The sequence below is a fragment of the Sorex fumeus genome, unplaced genomic scaffold (assembly GCF_029834395.1).
Source record: "Sorex fumeus unplaced genomic scaffold, SorFum_2.1 ptg000094l, whole genome shotgun sequence".
Classification (NCBI taxonomy): domain Eukaryota; kingdom Metazoa; phylum Chordata; class Mammalia; order Eulipotyphla; family Soricidae; genus Sorex; species Sorex fumeus.
In genome coordinates, this window is record NW_026606151.1 from 1,295,171 (window position 1) to 1,315,382 (window position 20,212).

General features: G+C 60.4%; 2 protein-coding genes across 2 annotated transcripts; one reads left to right on the forward strand and one right to left on the reverse strand.

Moving 5' to 3' along the window:
- The first annotated feature begins 776 nt into the window (after window positions 1-776).
- Window positions 777-9,163, forward strand: HMGA1 (high mobility group AT-hook 1). The gene is made up of 6 exons (XM_056132390.1): window positions 777-992; window positions 1,251-1,338; window positions 4,791-4,938; window positions 6,830-6,913; window positions 7,227-7,277; window positions 8,155-9,163. The coding sequence occupies exons 3-6, from the start codon at window positions 4,837-4,839 to the stop codon at window positions 8,206-8,208; spliced, it is 291 nt and encodes a 96-aa protein (XP_055988365.1). The 5' UTR covers window positions 777-992; window positions 1,251-1,338; window positions 4,791-4,836; the 3' UTR covers window positions 8,209-9,163.
- Window positions 9,164-9,715: 552 nt separating this feature from the next.
- SMIM29 (small integral membrane protein 29) lies at window positions 9,716-11,340 on the reverse strand. The gene is made up of 5 exons (XM_056132505.1): window positions 11,277-11,340; window positions 10,350-10,524; window positions 10,203-10,228; window positions 9,911-10,016; window positions 9,716-9,820 (listed from the first exon to the last, which is right to left on the reverse strand). Exons 2-5 carry the CDS (start codon window positions 10,461-10,463, stop codon window positions 9,755-9,757), a joined length of 312 nt encoding a protein of 103 aa, XP_055988480.1. The 5' UTR covers window positions 10,464-10,524; window positions 11,277-11,340; the 3' UTR covers window positions 9,716-9,754.
- Window positions 11,341-20,212: the final 8,872 nt, after the last annotated feature.

Consider the following 20,212-nt stretch of genomic DNA (forward strand, 5'->3'; position numbering starts at 1 on the left):
GCGCCCGGGGGGCGGCGGGGGTGCGCCCGGGGTCCCGCCGCCCGCGGCGCCCTTTCTTCTCCCACCGCCATCTTCCCCCTTGGGCCGCGCTCCGGGTTGTGCAACAAGTCTTTGTTGGGCCGGGCGGCCGGCGCGGTGGGGCCCGCGTGCGCGCCCTCGGCCCCAGCCCTCAAAGTGCCTCCCGGTGACCGCTGACCCGCTTTTCACAATTGGATAGAAAAAAAAATAAAGATCTAAAAGGAGGCCCGCGTGGGCGGGGGGGAACGCGCGCGCGACGCCCCAGCAGGTCCCCTCGAGCCACGCGGCCCGCCGGGCGACCTGCGGAGCGGCCGCTCGTTTGGCGCGCGCGGGAAGGCGGCCCGCTCGTGGGCGCGGGTCCCGGACGACCGGGTTTCCCAAGTTGCACGTTTGGCTTTCACCCGCCTCGTCGTGGCACGCCGGCCCCTCGCCGGCTGGCACTGAAATGCACAAGCTGACACCTGTCCGCGCGGGGGAAGCCGCGCCGCCCCGGCGGGAGTGTGTGTGTGGGGGGGGGGGCGGAGAGATCTCCCTGCACCCGCGCCGCCTCCGCCGGCGGCATCCGGGGGGGAGACCCCCGCGCGCGCCGGGCCCCCCGGGGACGACCCTCCGGGAGCTGCCCCCTCCCCACTCCGGGCTCTACGCGGGGCGCCCCTCCCCGCGGAAAGTGATTCCCTCGCTGCACCTTCCCACGTGCCCGCAGCCCGGCGCCGGTGGGCGGGCGGTGGGGGGCGCGCGCGCACCCCGCGGCCCGCACCCACCCGCGCGCGGCGGCGGCCGGCGGGCAGCGCCCTTTTAAATCCCCGGGCTCATTTGCATGGCCCCGCCCCCGCGGTGACACGGCTGGCGCGGGCGGGCCCGTCCCCCGTGCCCCTGGGTCGCTCTTTTTAAGCTCCCCTGAGCCGGGGCTGCGCTCCTCTAATTGGGACTCCGAGCCCGGGCTATTTCTGGTGCTGGCGCGGCTCCAGGAAGGCGTGAGTTCGCGGCCCCTCCGGTGGCCTTTTTTTTTAAATTTCAAATATCTTATGATTTCGTGGGATTATTGATGGTCGAGGCCGCGCGCGGGCCGTGCCTGGCCGCCTGCCCCTCGCCATCCTCCGGCGGAGGGGGGATATTTTCGTGCGCCCCCCCCGCCCGGCTGTGACATATAAATACCCCGCGGGGGCCCGGCGGCCGAGCACGCGGCGGTGGCGGCGGGCTCAGCGCTCTCTCTCTCTCCCTCCCGGTTTCAGATCCGCATTTGCTCGCGGCGGCGGCGGCGCCAGGCCGGTCTCCGCGCCCAGCAGCGTCGCTCCCGGCAGGCCGGCGGCCGAGCTCGCGGTGAGTGCTCGGGGGCTGCGGCGCGCGCCGCCGGCTTTATTCCCAGGCCGGGCGGCGCGAGCGGCCGGCGGGCCCGGGCCGCGCGGCGCGGGGGCGGGCGGCGGCGGCGGCGCGGGGGGCGCGGGGGGCGCCCGCGGGGGGGCGGGGACCGGGAGGCGCGCGGTGGGGGAGGGGGCGCGCGGCTGCGGCGAGCGCGAGTCGTGCGCCCCGCGGAGCCCGGTGCACCTCGCGCGGCCGCCGCGCCCGAGCCGGCCCGGGCGGGGCGCGGGGCCGCGGCGGCGCGGCGCGGCGGGCGAGGGGTTGCCGGCGCCCCCCGCCGCCCGGGGAAGTTCTGGAAGTGCGGGGGATGGGCAGGCGCCCCGCAATTCGCCCGCTCCCCGCTCCCCGCCCCCACCCCGCCCTCGGCCTTTCTCCCGGGCCCCCGCGGCGGACGCGGGCGGTCGGAGCGCGGTCCGGGCCCGGGGCTTCACCGCGCCGCGCATCTGGCCGGGCCTGCGTCGCCGCGAGCCCCCGGGGCCGGGCCTGCCCTCCGCCCCCACAAACTGGTTTCTCTGCTTTGCCGGGCGCTGTTGGAACTAGTCCCTTGGACTCCCCGGTCCGGGGTTTAATTTTTCCCCTTTTTTCCCCCCTCCCCCGGGGTTTTATCTTGCGGGGGGGCGGCTTTCTTCCTCTCTCCCCCGCGCCCGCGCGCGCCAGGTTTCCTGCCCCAGGCGAGCTTGGGTGCCCCCTCTGGCAGGAAGTGGGGCCGGGTGCACCCGCGTGGCGGTGCATGCGGTCGGGGTGCACCGGTTTCCCGCGCCTGCAGGGACGGCCTGCGCCCCTCCCCCCGCGCGCTCCAGCCCCGGGTCCCGCCGGCGACCTGCAAGCGGCGGGGCGCCCCGGAAGGTGCGCGCCGGCCACCGACTCCCTCCCTCCCGTTCACTCGCTGTGTGACCTTGGGCGATTCCTCTCGTCTCTGGTCCCCCCCTTTACTTGTATTTATTTTATTTTATTTTATTGTTTTTTTTTGAGAAGCCAAGGCTTTCCCCCTCCCCCCGGGCTCCGCAGGACTCCCCCTCGCCCACCCAGTATTTATGGAACGCACTTTGCATGCACGGAGTGAGGAAGGGGCGGGCGGGCGGAAAAGCCCTAATTACAAACTCGAGGTTTGAGGTCGGACCTTCACTGGGCTTCGGCAGAGCAGGCCTCGCTGATGTTTGGAAACAGGTGGAGGAGGAAACATGCTGGTCTCGGGAGGGAGGGCCAGAGGAGGGTGGTGGGGTGGGTGAGTGGATGAGGGGGTCCCCCTAGCCCAGAGGTGGGCGGGGGGATGTGCCAGATGATGCAAGAGCCTCCTCCTGGGGGAGTGGCCAGGTTCCTCCCCGGGCCCAGTGGCCCTGCAGGCCGGCTCCGGGGTGGCTGTGGCCGACCTCATGTGAGCTCAGCGCTCATTTCGCTGATTAATTCTGATGTTTAGTTTGAAGGGAGAACCTGTGGGGTGATAGAAGATTCTAATCACCGCTTGTAATTACAGAGCAGGCCCAGCCACTAATGACGGGAGCAGGACCAATCACGGGCCACCTTGTTTAAAAGGGTCTTCAGTCTGAAATAGGATAAAATGGAATAATTACCACCAATGCCCGACGCCTTGGACCTTCTCAAGCTGGGGGGAGGGGGCCCTCCCCAAGCCACACGTTGGCCAAAGCCGTCGCTTCCCTTTGAGTTACAATGGGAATTCTGTCGGTGGGGCCTGGGGGGGGGGGGGGGAAGAAGCCTTCTCAGATGTTCCAGTTCCAGTTCTGCAGAGCGCCAGGTGGGGGCAGGCTGCGCGGAGACCTTGGGCCTCGGGGCATTTGGCAAAGGTCCTTTGCACACTGGCGGCCCCCCCATCCTCTTAGGGAGATGGGTGCTCTGGGTCTCCTGGGTACCCACTATCCTCTTGGGGATAATTGAAGAAACAAAGTTGGGTGTTTGGGGACCCTTTTTGTTTACTCATTAAAAATTCTCGGCCCAAGAGGTAGGACAGCGAGTAGGGCATCTGCCTTGCACGCAGATTGTTGGGGTTCTATCCCTGGCATCGAAGGTGATCTGTGATCCCAGAGTACTGCCGTGTGGTGCATATATACATAAATATATATATATATATATATTTTTTAATGTTTTTCTGGTCACTCGGGTGCTCAAGGGTTGCTCCTGACTCTGCACTCAGGAATTACTCATTATTCCCGGCAGTGCTTGGGGGATCTTGGGGTGCAGGGATCAAACCCTGGTGGGCAGCATGCAAGGCAAGCTAGCTCCCTGCCCACGTTGTACTATTGCTCTAGCCCTGATTTGGGGGCCTGGGCAGGTACTTTTGCTCAGTCCTGGCTATGCTGGGTGCCCCAGCCTGGATCTCCCGCTTCTCTCTGAAGGGGGTGCAAGTGCCCAATCCAGGGTTGCAGGGGGTTGCTGGCTCAGGAGGGTTCAGAGGGGCTGACTCAGCAGGGCTGCTTAATCCAAGCAGACCTCAGAGAAAAGATTCTAGGTCTGGATTCTTCCAGTGACCCTAGGGGCCCTCCATAGCGCTCCTCCAAGTGGGGGCTAGGGTTAAGGGCACAGAAACCCCAATTCCTTTTTTTTTAAATGTAGGAGTACTGCTATTTATTCAGCCACTTATTAGCTGATTGAAAAGAGGAGCCCCAATTTCAGTAGGGGACCCCTCTTCCTGCCCCAGCTCCCCCGTTCCACCATCAGCTGTCTTACCCATCTCGGGTGGTTTCTATCCTTGAACCCCCTCCCTCAGCTTTCTGGGCGCGCCAGTCCTCACCCGTGCTCTCAGGCTGGGTCAGGGTTGGGCTTGAGGGCCAACATGGAGGGGCATGTGGGAATTCCTTGGCTCTCATCTGACTAGAGGGACTGCAGCCGCTGCCTCACAGCCGCTCTGGGCCTTTTGGGGGGCAGGTGGCAATGTGGGGAGGCAGGACAACAAAGAGCCGGTTCCCTGCAGCGGGCCCAGCCCCACCTATGCACGCTGGTACTGGGTTGGCCCTCCTCGCCGCCCTCTGCAGGTGGGATAGTGGCTTCTGCTGGGGGCAGGCTCTTTCCTGTGGTGTTTATATTTGGGGACCACCCTCCTTGCACAGTGCTCAGGACTGACTCCCGGCAGGGTGCTGGAGGGCTGAATCTGGGGTGGCTGCCTGCAAGGCAGGTGCCCTCCACGCTGTACCGTGGCCCCAGTCCCTTTGCCGTGTCCTTTATTTTTTCTTTTTGGGTCACACTTGGTGATGCTCAGGGGTTAACTCCTGGCTCTGCACTCAGGAATTACTCCTGGCAGTGCTCAGGGGACCATATGGGATGCTGGGACTCGAACCCAGGTTGGCTGCATGCAAGGCAAACGCCGTACCCGCTGTGCTATCACTCCAGCCCCACTCTGCCGGTTTCTTTAAAAGGTGTGTTGGGGTGGGTTGTTGACGCCACTCGCGCCTCTCTTGCAGCACCCCAGCCTCCCTGTTGTACCTGCCGCAGCGAAGGGAAGGAAAGATGAGCGAGTCAAGCTCCAAGGCCAGCCAGCCCCTGGCCTCCAAGCAGGAGAAGGATGGCACGGAGAAGCGCGGACGGGGCCGGCCACGCAAGCAGCCTCCGGTGAGTCCCAGGACACTGCTGGCAGCCAGGCGGGTGGGAGTTGGAGCTGGGCTTAGGAGATGCCCAGTACCTCAACAGAACCAGAACCACGGGTGTGTTTGCTTCCCCCACACCTATGCTCCGCAACCCCCCCCCCCCAATATAGCCCGGCAGTGTTTGGGGGAGGCCTTGCCTGGCGGCACTGGAACTGGGCGCTGGTGTGTATCTGGGATTACTCCAGCCCTTGGTCCTCCTGCCTGTTCGGCTAGATGTAGATTTTTTTTTTCTTTTTGGGTCACACCTGGCGATGCACAGGGGTTCCTCCTGGCTCATGCACTCAGGAATCACTCTTGGCGGTGCTCAGGGGACCACATGGGATGCTGGGAATCGAACCCGGGTCAGCTGCGTGCAAGGCAGATGCCCTACCTGCTGTGCCATCGCTTCAGCCCTGATTTTTTTTTTTAATTTTGGTTTATTATTTTGGCTTTTTGGGTCACGCCCGGCGATGCTCAGGGGTTACTCCTGGCTCCTGCACTCAGGAATTACTCCTAGCAGTGCTCAGGGAACTATATGAGATGCTGGGAATCGAACCCAGGTTGGCCGCATGCAAGGGAAATGCCCTACCTGCTATGCTACCACTCCAGCCCCCTAGACGTAGATTGTGAGGCCCCAAGGTCAGTGCTCACAAAACAGTGCTGGCATCAGTCAACGTCCCAGTGTCTGCCCACGACGCGAATGCGGAGCTTACCACCGGGAGGAAGATGCCCATGCGCTGCTTTGAATCACCAGCTTGGGGGCACGCTCAGTTCTGCTCTCTGCCATTTGAATTGTGGGCATCTCGAAACAGTTGTCAGTTCTTGTGCTTCCTTGTCCGGGTATCAAACGGCCCCTGAGCCCTCTCTGCAGTGGCCTGCACAGAGCTTGAAAGGAGACCAGAAGGAGGGTGCAACCCCCCAGCACCCTGAGAAGAATAAAATGGGACGCTCAGGAACAAACTTGGCAAGATGGGCTGTGGGGCACCCTGGCCTCCCCCTAGGTGTCTTGCGCAGGAGGCCAGGGTGAGTGGCAACGACACCCGCCAGCCAAGGCTGTTGGCCAGACCCCACACTTCACTCTGGGCGCCGGGGAATGTCCCCTGGAGCACCTGGAGTGGGGCGCTGACCACTAGCCTGGGGGCAATGGTCAGAGTTGAGTTGGCCGCGGGCCATGAGCTGGGTGGTGGAATCTAGCTGCCTCTGGTTTTTCAGTTTGCTTTTCGCTTTTGCTTTTGCTTTGTTTGGGGCCACCCCCAGCTGTGCTCAAGGCTGACTCCTGGCTCGGTGCTCAGATCACTCTGGCGGGCTTGGGATCCATGTCGGGTGCTAGGGATCAAACCCGAGTCAGCTGAGTGCAAGGAGAGCACCTCCAACTGTGCAGGACCCCTTGTCCCTGTCCCCCCTCACTCCTCCCATCCCCTTTCCTGTTTGTTGGCTGTTGGGTTAACTGGGGCCCAGCTCATGGCTCCCATGTGTCACACAGGACTTTTTATGGACTCTGCTTGTTAAAATGGCAGCAGGCTCAGTTTTGAGAGCCAGACAGGACCCCTCTGGGACCTGACTGGCTATGGATGGAGCCCGATGGGCACCCACTGAGCTCCGGAAGGGAGCCATCTCTGGGAACAAGGGAAAGTTCTCTTCCTTGCACCTGCAGATGTGGAAACTGAGGCCTAGGCAGGACCCTGCTTTACCCAAAGTCTAAATGCTGGTCAGTGGGAGATGGGGTGCGGCCGGGCTACTGGCAAGCTCCCTCGGGGGCCTTGGAGGACAGGCCGGGCCTCCGGGGAGGCCGGCAGAGGGCTCAGCACAAGCTGATGGGTGTCGTGCGAAGCAGGGACTGGTGGCCAGCGTGTTCCTGACTGTCCTCTGTCTTGCAGAAGGAGCCCAGTGAGGTGCCGACGCCTAAGAGACCTCGGGGCCGACCGAAGGGGAGCAAAAACAAGGGCGCCACCAAGACGCGGGTGAGGCTTGTGGGGAAGGGGCTGAGTGGGCGTGATTCTGCACCCCTGAGGGGGGGGCAGACCTAGGGGTCTGCAGGGTGGGGAGGCACTAGCCTTGTCCTGTTTGGTGTTTTATTTTTCCTTAGACACGACTCACATCCTCTGAGTCATGGGTGGAGGAGTGGGGGTGTCTGTGTTGTTGGGGGGGGGGCTGGCCAGTCATCCCCAGCTGGGGCCATGGGATGAGTCCTTGAGGGCCCCTACACCCCCCCCTACTGGTGAGTGTGGTCTGGGCCAGTTTTGACTTTGTGGGTCTTTTTCTCTGTCCCCCTAGAAAACCGCCACGGCTCCAGGGAGGAAACCAAGGGGCAGACCCAAAAAACTGGTAGGTGAAGGGAGGTTGCACACGTGTGTGTGTTGGGGGGGTCTAACCTGCCCCACACCCCACAATGCAGGCTTCCTGCTGGGGGGTCAGGATGTGGAGCACATGGGTGTCAGACCCCCTGGGCTGCAGCAGGCTGACTTCGGGGAGGAGGGTCTTAGCAATGGGAACCAGAAGAGGAAAGTTGCCATCAGTTGCAGGGGTCTGTGGTCGGGTCCTGGGCCTTTCCTGGGTGGGCTCGTGAATTCACACGGGCACCTTCTCGTTCCCGCTCCTCCAATTTCTGGGCCCCCCAAGAGCTGGGGAGAGTGGGTGGCCTGAGGAAGCCCCCAGCCTGGGTGGCACGCCCAGCTCCTGACCTGTTCCCCAGGCCAGCTCTGGACAGCAGCCACCACGGGCGTGAGGGGAGTCTCTGGCCAGGCCCCTCATGAGTAACAGGAAATGGGGAGTTTGGGAGGGGGCCTGGCCCGCTACCACCTGGTGAGTGAGCCCCTCTGGCATGGCCCCCTGCGACCACCAGGGGGGGCTCCCACCACCTCACCCCCTCATTTCCTCCCCTGACTGCCAGCCCTCGCACTTCCTGACGCTCCTTGCCTTCCCACCACCCATCCCCTGGCCGGGCTGGGCCGTGCGGGGCCCTGCACTGCGCTGGCCGCGTGTGGCGTGGCCTTGGCCTCCCTTTGCGGCGCGCTGTGTTCTTTAATTTCATGAATGAAACTGGGCCTGGAGGCTGCTGAGTCACCCACACACTCAGCCCTGACTCAGCCCTCCCCCTCCTGGCCGCCTGCGGAGAGCACAGGCAGACAGGCCTGGGTGGGTCCTAGGGTGGGTCTGGGGGTGGGGGAGCCCGCCTCCTCACGGCCGGCTGCACCCCACACAGGAGAAGGAGGAAGAGGAGGGCATCTCGCAGGAGTCCTCGGAGGAGGAGCAGTGAGCAGTGACCCCCAAAGCCCGCGCCAGGAGCCGATTCTTCTGGGACTGGACAGCTCCGCCCCCCATCACCCCCGCACCCCCAGGCCTGCCCACCCGCCCACCCCCACACACTACACAGCACACCAGCCACCACCACGGCCCCTCCCCGGGCCCAGGAGGGGGCACTGTCCCCTGTGTTTCTCCCGCCACCCCCCACGGCCCCCAACAGCGCCACTTAGCTGCACCTTCAGCACCCACTTCAGCAGGACTCGGTTCTTGCTTGGGGGGCGTCCCTCCTGCCCCCCCTTCCCCCTGGCTTCTCACTAAGGGGCCTGGGTGGGCCCCCTTGGCCTTAAAAGGGGCCCCAGCCCCGTCATTCTAACATGCCCCCCCCCCCACTGGCGGCAGCAGAGGTGGCCCCGGATCACACCCCACTCGCGTTTCCAGCGTGGCGCTCACCCACTTTTCCTTCTTGCCCGGCCTAGTGCCTGCATTAGGTCGGACGCTGTGCGCGGGGTGCAGGATGAGGGCACCCCCTTCTCTGTCCACGCTGGGCCTCCCCTCCCCTCCGCCCAACCCGGCCCCCCAAGGTTCTGGTTCCATCTTTTCCTCTGTTCACAAACTACCTCTGGACAGTTAGTTGTGTTGTTTTTTGTTCACTGTTTCATTCTTCAGCACCCTCATTGCTGCTACCAGCGCCAAACAGCCCCCGCCCTGGCCCACCCACCCCCGCTCCGGCGGGCCAGTGGCCTGGGGCTGGAGGGCAGTGGGGGCACTGACCACCCCAGTTGCAGGGAAGGCGGGGCTCTGCCCCGGATGCTCTGTGGAGTGAGGGGGGCTTTGTTGTCCGTGGAGGGTGGAAGGCCGCCTTCCCCCCTTCTGTTGGGGAGGAGGTAGCCAATATTTGTCCCAGCCTGGGGCCCCCTTCTGGTTTCCTATTTGCAGTTACTTGAATAAAAAAATATTCCTTTTCTGGACTGGAGTCTGAGCACCTGAGACCGGTGGGGGTGGAAACAAGGATTCTAGGGGTGGGGTGTCATGCCCAGCTTTCTGGGTGGGGAGCAAAGGTATTCACATCTGCTCCCAGATCTTGGGCTCGAGAGTCCAAGCCAGGTCCTGGCTAAGGCTGGACAGGTTCAGCTTCCTTGGCACCTAGCAGGGCCCTGAGCACAGATGGCCAAAGCTGCCTCTAGAGCCAGCTACCCGGAGGATTGGGCAGTCCCTGGACCCGAGAACTGCAGTGCACTCAACCCCAGGCTGAGGTCTGGGATTGGATCTTGCACTGTTAAGATCCCAGGTCAGAAGCCAGTGCAGTAGTACCGTGGGGAGGGTGCTTGCCTTGCATGTGGCTGACCCCAATATGATCCCCAGCACCCCATACTCTGAGCCCTCCAGGAATGACCTAAAGTCCTTGGCACTGCTGAATACGTTCCCCCCCTCCCCCACATGCCCCTCCCAAAACGTCACTGGCACTACTAGCCACAAAACATTTTATTTACAAAATATTTATAAGGAATGCTATACACCAAGCCCTGCACAAGTTCACGGGGCAGGGCCCAGGGGCTGGCTCAGGTCTTGACGTCCAGCAGTGGTATCCGCTTGTGCTGGTAGCTGCTCTGCCAGCCATGGACAACCTGCAAGGGAGTGTGGGAGAGCAGTTCCTGGCAGCGCCTGGGGGAGACCCCCCACTACCCAGCTGGGCTGGCCCCCAGGGTCCTGCTCACCTTGGGGTCCCCCACGTCGGAGAGGAGCTCCTGCTCGGCCTCATGCAGCTCCTCAGCTGGGTCGTAGCTGTACATGGGAAGCAGGTGGTGGCGCAGACGGTCCACCCTGGGGAGCAGGGGGGGTCTCAGCCTGGGGGACTCCGCACCCCCCTCTGGGGGGGACACTTGGGGGCTCGGCCAAGCTCCACTGGCAGCCTCTCCCTAGCAGAGCACAAACCCAGGGATGCAGGGGCAGGGTCCAGGCCGAGGGGACAGCCCACATGTGCAGGGGGACCCGGAAGCCCGCACTCACCGCTTTTTCTTCTGCACGTACATTACCTGCAACGGAAGTAAGGTGCGGGACTGCGGCTTGTGCAAAGGGTGTGCCCGCCCCCACCAGCCCCGTCCACCCCACACCCCGACCCTCTGCGCAGGTGTGTGTGGGCGACCCCCTTCTTACCACAGCCACCACCACTCCGACCAGGGTGATGAGGAAGAAGGGCCCCAGCACGTAACCCACCATGGAGTCGCTGCTGGCCTGGGGGGCGAGGGGTACCGTGGTGGTGTTGCTCATGGCATCGACGCAGCGGGGTCAGCATGGGCCGGTGCCTGGGAGGGCGCCTCCGGCGGGCTCCCTGGGGATGGAGGCGGCCAGGGGCCTCGGGGTGAGGGGCTTGACCCTTCCAGAGCCGCTCACAAATCCGTGTGCGCCTCAGTGCCCTGGAGAGGCTCCAGGGCTGGTCCAGCCGCTCTGGAGGAGACTGGGGGGGGAGGGGGGGAGGGATGCGCTAACCTTGAGGGGCCTGCCTGCCACTTAGGGGGAGTCGGGGGCGTGCGGTGCCCACGTCAGTCCGTGCTGGTAGCCCAGGCTTCGCACGCTGGGTCCTCCACCCCCAGACCCACCATGGTCACTTCAGACAGAGGCAGGCCACTGGCTCCGCCGTCTGCCTCGTGTGCAGGGTGGACACGGGTGGGCAGACGCGCCTGGATCTGGAGATGATGTCACCTCGTCGGGTCCCCACCCGGGCTCCGCCCTGGGCCCTGCTCGCGTGGGCTGGCAGCGGGGGGTCAGCACCGGGCGGCGGGGGTGGGGGTGTAGGGCGGGGCGGGGGCCGCGTCCCGGGGAGCGGCACGCCGGGGTCCCGCGGGCCCCGACGCCTGGGGCAGGCCGGGCCGGGCGGGGTGGCCGTGCTGGGCGCGGGGGCACCTGCTTCGCCCACTTTCTTGCTCACCGTCCCGGAGCCGAGGGGCCATGCCAGGCGGCCCCCGGGATGCAGCGCGGCCGCGGCGGGCGGGCGCGGGTCCCCGCGGCGGGGGCGGCGCGGGCCGGGGGAGGGGGTGGGGGCGCGCGGGGCCCCGGGCCGTGCACCCCGCCCGCCCGCCTTACCTCCCGCCGCGGCCGCGCAGCAACGCCCTCGCTCGGCTCCCGCGCCCCGGAAGCGCGGCGCGCGCGTGATCAAAGGCCCGGGGAGGGGGGCGGGGCCTCGCCGCCGGCGCCGCCAATCCCGGCTCTCCGCGCGCGGCCAATCCCGAGGCGGCAGGTGGGCGGAGCCTCTCCGGGGCGGGCGGGGCGGGGGGTGGAGGGCGCGGGCTGCAGTGCCCGGAGGCGCCGCCAGGGGGCGGACGCGGGCTGCGCCGCCGGGGGAGGCGCGCGCGCCGTTTCCCGGCGTCCCCCGCGGGCGGAGCGCGACCTGCCCCGCGAGCGCCCGGGCCGGTTTCGAGCGGGCCGGGGCGGCGGCTTTCTGGCCGCGCTCGTCCTTTCCCAGCGTCCTTTCCTTCCCGGGCCTCGCGCCCCCGGCCCAGCCCCCGCGCCCGGCCGTGCACTCTGCAGCGCCTCGCGACGCCTGCGGAATTGCGGGTGGGGGACCAAAGCCCGGCGGGGGTGGGGGCGCTGGCCTTGCCCGCGGCCGCGCGCCTCGCCCCCCGGCCCCCGGCCTCCCGGACGGAGTAAGCCCCGAGCACCGCTGGTGTGCCCCTCTAACCGGACAGCGACGGAGCGGAACCAGCGGCCGCGGAGTCCGTGGCGGTGCCTCCAGCACCAGTGCTGTCCTGGAGCCTCCGCACCTCGAGGACCCTCGCAGCCCCCCCCCTTGTCCTCCCCCTCCCGGCTGTGTCTGCCTGAGCATCACCTGCACGGGCTCCTGGCCTCCTGAGCATCTTCTGAGAGATGCCTTGTCCCCCTCCAGCACCCCCAGCCCGCCCGCCCTCCAACAATCAAATAGATACAGGTGGCTTGTTCTGAGTGTTGATTTCCCCACGTGAACCTCTTCCTCCACTCGTGGAGCAGAGACACTCGAGGGGGGAGTTCTCAGGGGCGCAGGTTAACAACCAAAAAGGCCGTCTTTTTTTTTTTTTTTTTGCTTTTGGGTCACAGCCGGATGCTCAGGGGTTACTCCTGGCTCAGGGGACCATATGGGATGCCAGGGATTGAACCCCGGTCGGTCACGTGCAAGGCAAAGGCCCCCCACTCCTGTACTAAGGCTCTGACCCCAGGCGTCAAATGTTATAGACACACACACACACACACACACACACGGGTTTCCGGGACAGGCGTCAAATGTTATAGACATAACACACACGCACACACACATACACACACACACACACACACACACACACACACACACATGGGTTTCCGGGAGGTGATCTGATGCAAAATCATCCTTAACTTTGGGGGAAGCTCCCTCGACTGCCTGAGAAAACAGGTTTTGTCTTGGTGCCACACCCAGGGGTGCTCAGGACTGAATCCTAGTTCTGAGCTGAGATCACTCCTGACAGGCTCTGGGGACCACTCCTGGGGGTCCAGGGATTGAACTTGGGCCGGCCCTGTACAGGGCAAACACCTTATCCACTGCACTATCCCTCGACCTCAGATCAGAGGGCTGTCAACATCTGCTCCATTGGCCACACCCCTGAAAGTGTTGAAAATCACAGAGCAAAGTGTACAAGGGATTGATGATATTTTCTTCTCACTAAAGTTCTGTTCTGGGTGAGGTGTGGGGAATGAGCCCAGGGCCTCACCTATGCCAGCAGCATGCTCTGTTGCTGACCTACAAGCCCAACCCACAAAGCTGTTTTAATTTTTTTCTTTTTAAATTTAAATCTTTATTTGAAATATATTCTGCTAGGAGGAGAGATACTGTTTTAATTTTTATTATTTTTCGTTTTGGGGCCACACTTGCGGTGCTCAGGGCTTATTCCTAGTTAGGCACTCAGGGATCACTCCTGGTGGGCTTGGGAGATCCTGTGTGGTGCCGGGGATTAAGCCAGCCATGTGGCATAACCCATGTGGCAAGCGCCTTACCACTAACCTATCTCTCTGCCCCAAGGTTTTATTTTTTTTAATTTAGCTTTCTGACTCTGGGCTTCGGCTTCCAATTTTCTATCGCCACACTTGATCTAGTCATAGGCACAGTTAGCACCCCTGGACCCATAGTAAGACCTGCTGCTGTGTTGTAGGTTTGTATCTCCCAATTTTAAACAGTCTCATAGGGGCTGGAGAAGAGGCTCAAAGGAGAGGAGCTGGAACTTTGGGGTCTGTTTCACCACCACCACCAGGAACGTCCCCCCAAGCCCCCATGAAATACATTAACATCCTCCTGAGAGCTTTAGGTCTCAGCATAAACTGTTTCACACGGGCCCAGGGACACAGCACATGCAGACTCGGCACGTCCCCCCTTTTCTGCTTCCCCCATTCTCAGGATGAAGGTCAACAAGCCTGTTGCCAGGGGGATGGAGCGATAGTGGTCGGGCAGTTGCCTCGCACTGACCCTGGTTGATCCCCAGCACCCCACTTGCTCCCCTGTCTGTGTCAGGCGTGATCCCTGAGCACTGCGGGTGAGGCCCCAAAACAAAAAAGAAAACTATACTATGGCATATCAATTTACACATATTAGTGATCAAGAGAAAAAAATTCAAAGATGTTCTGTGCAGAGAAATCAAGAATGCCAATATATTTTCTTTTTCGTTTTGGGGCCCATGGCCTTATATTTTCACCCAAGGCAAGTGAGAAGACAGAGAAGCTCCCCCGATGGAATATTAGGCAAAAACAGCTTTCCAAGATTTTATAAACAGGCCAGAGAGAGTAGAGCGGGTAGAGTGTCTTGAATCCGGCCAACTGATAGAAGAAAAAGAAAAACAAAGCAAAACAAAACAAATCAAGGGGCTGGAGTTATAGCACAGCAGGTAGGGCTCTTGCCTTGCACACGGCCAACCCAGGTTCGATCCCCAGCATCCCATATGGTCCCCCGAGCAGCACCAGGAGTAATTCCTGAGTGCAGAACCAGGAGTAACCCCTGTAAATCGCAGGGTTACTAAAAAAGAAAAAAAATATATCAAAAACAAAAGACTATTGCAGCATTGTTTACAATAGCAGAATCTGGAAAAAACTTGAGTGCCCGAGAACAGATGACTGGTTAAAGAAACATTGGTACATCGACACAATGGAGTACTATGTAGCTGTTAGAAAAGATGAAGTCATGAAATTTACATACAAGTGGTACTACATGGAAAGTATCAGGCTAAGTGAAATGAGTCAGAAAGAGAGGGACAGACATAGAAAGATTGCATTCATCCGGGGAATATAAAGTAACAAAATAGGAAACTAACACCCAAGAATAGCTGAGATAAGTACCAGGAGGTTCGCTCCATGGCTTGGAGGCCAGCCACACATCCTAGGGGAAAAGGCAGCTCAGAGAGGGAAGGATGCACCCAATAAAGGTGTTGGGAGGATCCTCCCAGGATGGGAGGTGCATGCTGAAAGTGGACTATGGACTGAACATGATTGCCACACACTGCAAACCACAGCACCCAAAAGGAGAGAACAAAGGGGAATGCCCTCCCACAGAGGCAGGTGGGATGAGGGGTGGGAGGGATACTGGGATCAGTGGTGGTGGAAAATGGGCACTGGTGGAGGGATGGGTACTCGATCATTGTATAATCGAAACCCAAGCACAAAAATTTGTAAGTCTACAAGTGTACCTCATGGTGTTTCACTAATAAAAATTAAAAAAAAAAAGACGAAAAACCCATCTTGAGATTTCAGATACATAAAAAAGTGAGGGCAGGAAAGATGGCCTAAAGGCTGACAGAAGGAAGCTTCCTGGGCGCACTCCCTGGCACGCAGGGTCCTCAGTGCGCCACCTGGAGGAGGCTTTAGGCACTGCGAGGAGTAGATAAAGGCATGGGAGCAGATACTACAGGGCACATGATTTGTTTGGGCTGACCTGGTTTGATCCCGGGCCCGCTCGAGCACTGCCAGGGTAATTCCTGAGCACTGAGTCAGGAGTAAAGACCTAACAACAGGCAAGTGTGGTCCAAAAAAAATAATAATAACAAAGAGGTTTTTTTTTTCCAAGCTAAAAGAAAATACAAAGAAAAATATGAGGGGGGAAATATGAGGGATTGGAGTCATAGTACAGCGGGTAGAGTCTTGCTTTAAACGTGGCCGACCTGGGTTTGATTCCCAGCATCCCATGTGGTCCACTGAGCACCACCAGGAGTAATTCCTGAGTGCAGAGCCAGGAGTAACCCCTGTGCATCGCTGGGTGTGACCCAAAAATAAAGAAAAAAGAAAAAGAAAAAAAAGAAAAGAAAAGAAAAATATGAAACGAGGGTCAGAGCAATAGTGCTTGCATGCGGCCAACCCAGGGTTGATCCCCCGCACTGCACATGGCCCCCCGCGCTCCCCTAGGAGGGGTCCCTGAGCACTGAGCCAGGCGTGAGCTCTGAGCATGGTCAGGTGTGGCTCTAAAGACAAAGACAAAATCCCAGAAACAAAAAAAACAGAAATAACCACGAAAAGGGCCGGCTTCCTGGTGGAGGGCCTGCTTGCACAGGGTGAGGCGGTGGGTTGAGCAGCCGGTCCTGGCTCTGCCCCTGACGCCTGTGTGGGGGCCTGCTCTGTGGTTGGGGTCCTCGTCCCCACAGCCAAGTGTGTCATTGGTGGCACCTTCAACCAAGTTGGAAGGAGCACTTCAAGTTAGGGGGCGCCGCCACTAAGAGTGCGTGGGGCCCCCTCGTCACAAGCACCACACAAGAAGGGACGGAAGGGGAGGGAAGGAATCAAAGAAGATCAACTTAAAGCAAAATGGGTGAGGCTGGAGCCGTGGTACTAGGGGTAGGGCGCTTGCCTTGCATGCGGCTGACCTGGGTCCATCCCCAGAACCCCATATGGGTCCGCCAGTCGTGATTTCCGAGTGCAGAGCCAGGAGTCAGTCCTGAGCTCTGCTGGGTGTGGCCTGCACACACACACACACACACACACACACACACACACACACAGAGAACACACATACCAAGCAGAACCAGGGGTTGTAGGTCACTCTTACCACCTGCTATCTCTTGGGCAGGCTAAACTTATCAGCTAAACTGAAACTGGGGACCATATGCTCTTGCAGTGTGAGCCCCTTGCTGCTGTTCTGCTGCTTTTCTGGAACATAAAAGTTGCCTTGCAACTTGCAACATGAAAGTTCCAGAAAAGGAAACTGGGGTGGGGTGAAGGCAGGAGAGAGCCCAGAACCTCCCCGCCTTGGTGACCTCATGGTCTGAGGCACTGGGGCGGCCCTTTGGGCGAGGCTGTATCTCTCGTTGTCAAGGGTCTTCCTTCTCTTTCATATGGGATCTCCCAAATATATGTATTTAGCATATATTAATATATCAATATTAATATAATGCTGGAGCGATAGAACAGCGGTAGGGCGTTTGCCTTGTGAGTGGCCAGCCTGGCCAAGCCAGGTTTGATTCCTCCGCCCCTCTCAAAGAGCCCTGCAAGCTAACGAGAGTATCTCGCTCGCACAGCAAAGCCTGGCAAGCTACCCGTGACGTATTCGATATGCCAAACACAGTAACAATAAGTCTCACAACAGAGACATTACTGGGCCCGCTCGAGCAAATCGAAGAACAACGGGAGGACAGTGCTACAGTTGATGCTTCTGGCGGTGCTTGGAGGACCGAGGATTGAACCTGGGACAGCTGAGGGCAAGGCAAATGCCCTATTCACTGTAGGATCGCTCTGGCCCTATCTGTCTCCTTCCTGCCAGCAAATCAGCCGGGCACAGAGAGGCCGGTGGGCTCGCCGGTCTCACTGGGAGGCGGAGGGCTCTGCCGCTGTCTCCCCAGCGCCTCTCCTGGGTGCTCCCTCCTGGGCGCTCTTCCTCCTCTGCCAGAAAGAAGCCTGTGGTGTCAGGGGACCTCTTTCCTTTTCTGGAACATAAAAGTTGCCTTGCAACTTGCAACATAAAAGTTCCAGAAAAGGAAAGTGGGGGTGGGGTGAAGGCAGGAGGGAGTCCAGAACCTCCCGGCCTTGGTGATCTCATGGTTCTGAGGCGCTGTGGCGGCCCTTGGGCCAGGCTCTATCTCTTGTTGTCAAGGGTCTTCCTTCTCTTTTATATGGGATCTCCCAAATATGTCATGGTCACGGTCCTCCTGTTGTTCATTGATTTGCTCGAGTGGGCCCAGTAACGTCTCAATTGTGAGACTTCTTGTTACTGTGTTTGTTATATCGAATATGTCACGGGTAACTTGCCAGGCTTTGCCGTGCAGGACAAATATATGTATATGGCATATATTAATATAACACACACAGCGGGTAGGGCGTTTGCCTTACACGCAGCCAACATGGCCGACCCGAGTTCGATTCCTCCGCCCCTCTCGGAGAGCCCGGCAAGCTACCGAGAGTATTCGATATGCCAGACACAGTAACAACAAAGTCTCCAATGGAGACGTTACTGGGCCCGCTCGAGCAAATCGACGATCAACGGGAGGGCCTTTACCTTTTTACCTTATATATGTATGTATATATATTGAGCTGGAGCGATAACACAATGGGTAGTGCGTTGCTTTACACCCAGTCAACCTGAGTACGATTCCTCCGCCCCTCTGGGAGAGCCAGGCAAGCTACCGAGAGTATCCCAGTGGCATGGCTGAGCCTGGCAAGCTCCCTGTGGCGTATTCGATGTACCAAAAACAATAACAACAAGTTTCACAATGGAGACGTTACTGGTGCCCGCTGGAGCAACTTGATGAACAACAGGAGGACAGTGCAGTATATATATTTGGGGTCTCCCAAGCTGTGCTCACTGGTGATTCTGGTCATCCAGGATGTGGCGTTGCTTGGGCCCTGAAGTGTCCATGGCTACAACTGGCGATGCTCCGGGGACCAGAGGGTGCAGGGACTTGAACCCAGGTCAGGCACATGGATGTACCGCAACTGCCGTCCTAGCTCCGCCCATGGTCCCCTCCTCTCTGTGGTTGAGGAGGGATGGGAGGGACTGCAGGGGCAGCTCCCCCACCTTGTGCCCCGTTCCGGGTTCCTCCATGGTGATGCTATCCCCCCGCACAAGCAAAGGTTTCCTCCCCAAGCCCCAGGAGCAGGCCCACCATCCCCCCTGAGGCATCTTCATCAATCGCAGGATACATCAGAGGAGGGTGAGGTTTCGGGGGCTCCCTGGCCCCCCAGAACCTCCCCAGCGCCAGCAGCTGGGTCTCAGTCTTGGCTCCTCTTCCTATCTGAGTCTGACCCACACCCACGCCAGCTTCTTTTTTCATTTTTTATTTTTTCGCTTTTTGGGTCACAGCGATGCACAGGGGTTACTCTTGGCTCTTCACTCAGAAATTCCTCCTGGCGGTGCTCAGGGGACCATATGGGATGTCGGGAATCGAACCCAGGTCGGCCGCGTGCGAGGCAAATGCCCTACCCGCTGTGCTATCTCTCCAGCCCCACCCACCCCAGTTTTCCCTCTTTGGGGGAGGTGCTTCCTGACCCAGCTGTGCCCAGGGGGCCCTGCACAGCCTGGCTTCGTCCTGCCAGCCCTCCCTCCGCCCCCTGCGTATTTGCCAGCTTGTCTTCGGGGTCCCCAGGACCGGCACGGTCTGGGCCAGCACACGGGCCGGGACCCAGGGGCGGTGCGGGTACCGTGCAGGCTCAGAGCAGCCAGAGCTGCGCACCCCCCCCCCCCCGCCCCCTGCGTCTTGACTCATGCCCAAGTCTGTGGCTCTCCCGGACGTTCTCCCTCCGGACCTTCCCCAGGCCTGTCGTGGGGCCACACCGGAGGGCAGCCACAGCTGCTGGGTGAGAGATCAGGGAGAGAGGCAGGACTTGGGGGCTTTCCTCCCCCTGACGATCTACTTCCTCTCTTCCCTCCCGAGCATCCCCCACCCCAGGCACAGCAGAAAGCAGAAGGTGGGGTGGTGGGGGGCGGGGGTGAAGGTGTGTGTTCTGTCCGGAGCAAGTTCCCCCCCACCCCAGGCCTGCAAAATCCCCTTCCAGTCGCCCTTCCTAACGTAGGGGAGGGCGAAGGTAAGGGCAGGCAGGCTGGAGGGCAGGGGACACGCTGCTGCTGGCCCATCCCAGAGTGCCTGCTGGGTCCTGGCCCCCACCTGGATTTGGTACTCACCTGGATACTGAGAGAGAGAGAGAGAGAGAGAGAGAGAGAGACAGAGACAGAGACAGAGACAGAGACAGAGGGATAGAGACAGAGAGAGAGAGAGGCAGAGAGACACAGAGACAGACAGAGAGACAGAGACAGCCAGAGAGACAGAGAGATGATAGAACGGTGGATGGGGCGCTTGCCTTCCACACAGGGTTCCCAGCGTCCCGTATGGCCTCCCCAGGCCCAACCAGAGTGATCCCTGAGTGCAGAGCCAGGAACAGAAGTAAAAACTGCCCCTCTATTTTGCTTTAAGTTGATTTTCTTTGATTTCTTTCTCCCTCTTTGTGTGGTGCTCTGGGATGAGGGGACCCACTCTTGGTGGCGGTTCTCTCTAATTTGGTTGAGGTGTTTGCTGCAAGCCCTGAGCACTGCCAGGCGTAGCCCCAAAACAAAAACCAGGAGAGGAAAAAAAAAGGAGCGAGAGGGAGGGAGAGGAATTATCAAATGTGGTCCAAAAATAAAACAAAACAAAAAACCAGACAAAACTAGGGATTCCCAGGCCAGAGGTGCCCTTAGGGTGGGCTTGCAGGCCCAGCTGGTGAAGACCTACTTGGCAACCAGCCCCCCGCCCTGCAGGGTGACTGCGGGGGCCAAAGGGCAGCTGTGACCTGTGGGTGACATACTGATGACTACAGAGAGTCCTTTGAGGCCGGGGAAAGGTGGGGCAGGAGCAGCACTTGCCTCATGTGGCTGGCCCAGGTTGGACCCGCCAGGAGTGGTCACTGAGTCGAGCTAGGAGTCAGCCCTGAGCATAGCCGTGGATGGACCCCCCAAAACAAAATTAAAAAGCAAATGCTCTTGGGAAAGAGAAGAAAGTTCAGCACCTTTGCCTCTGCCCCTGGTTCTAGTCCCAGCACCCACATGGTTCCAAGCACCGCTCATTGATTTGGTA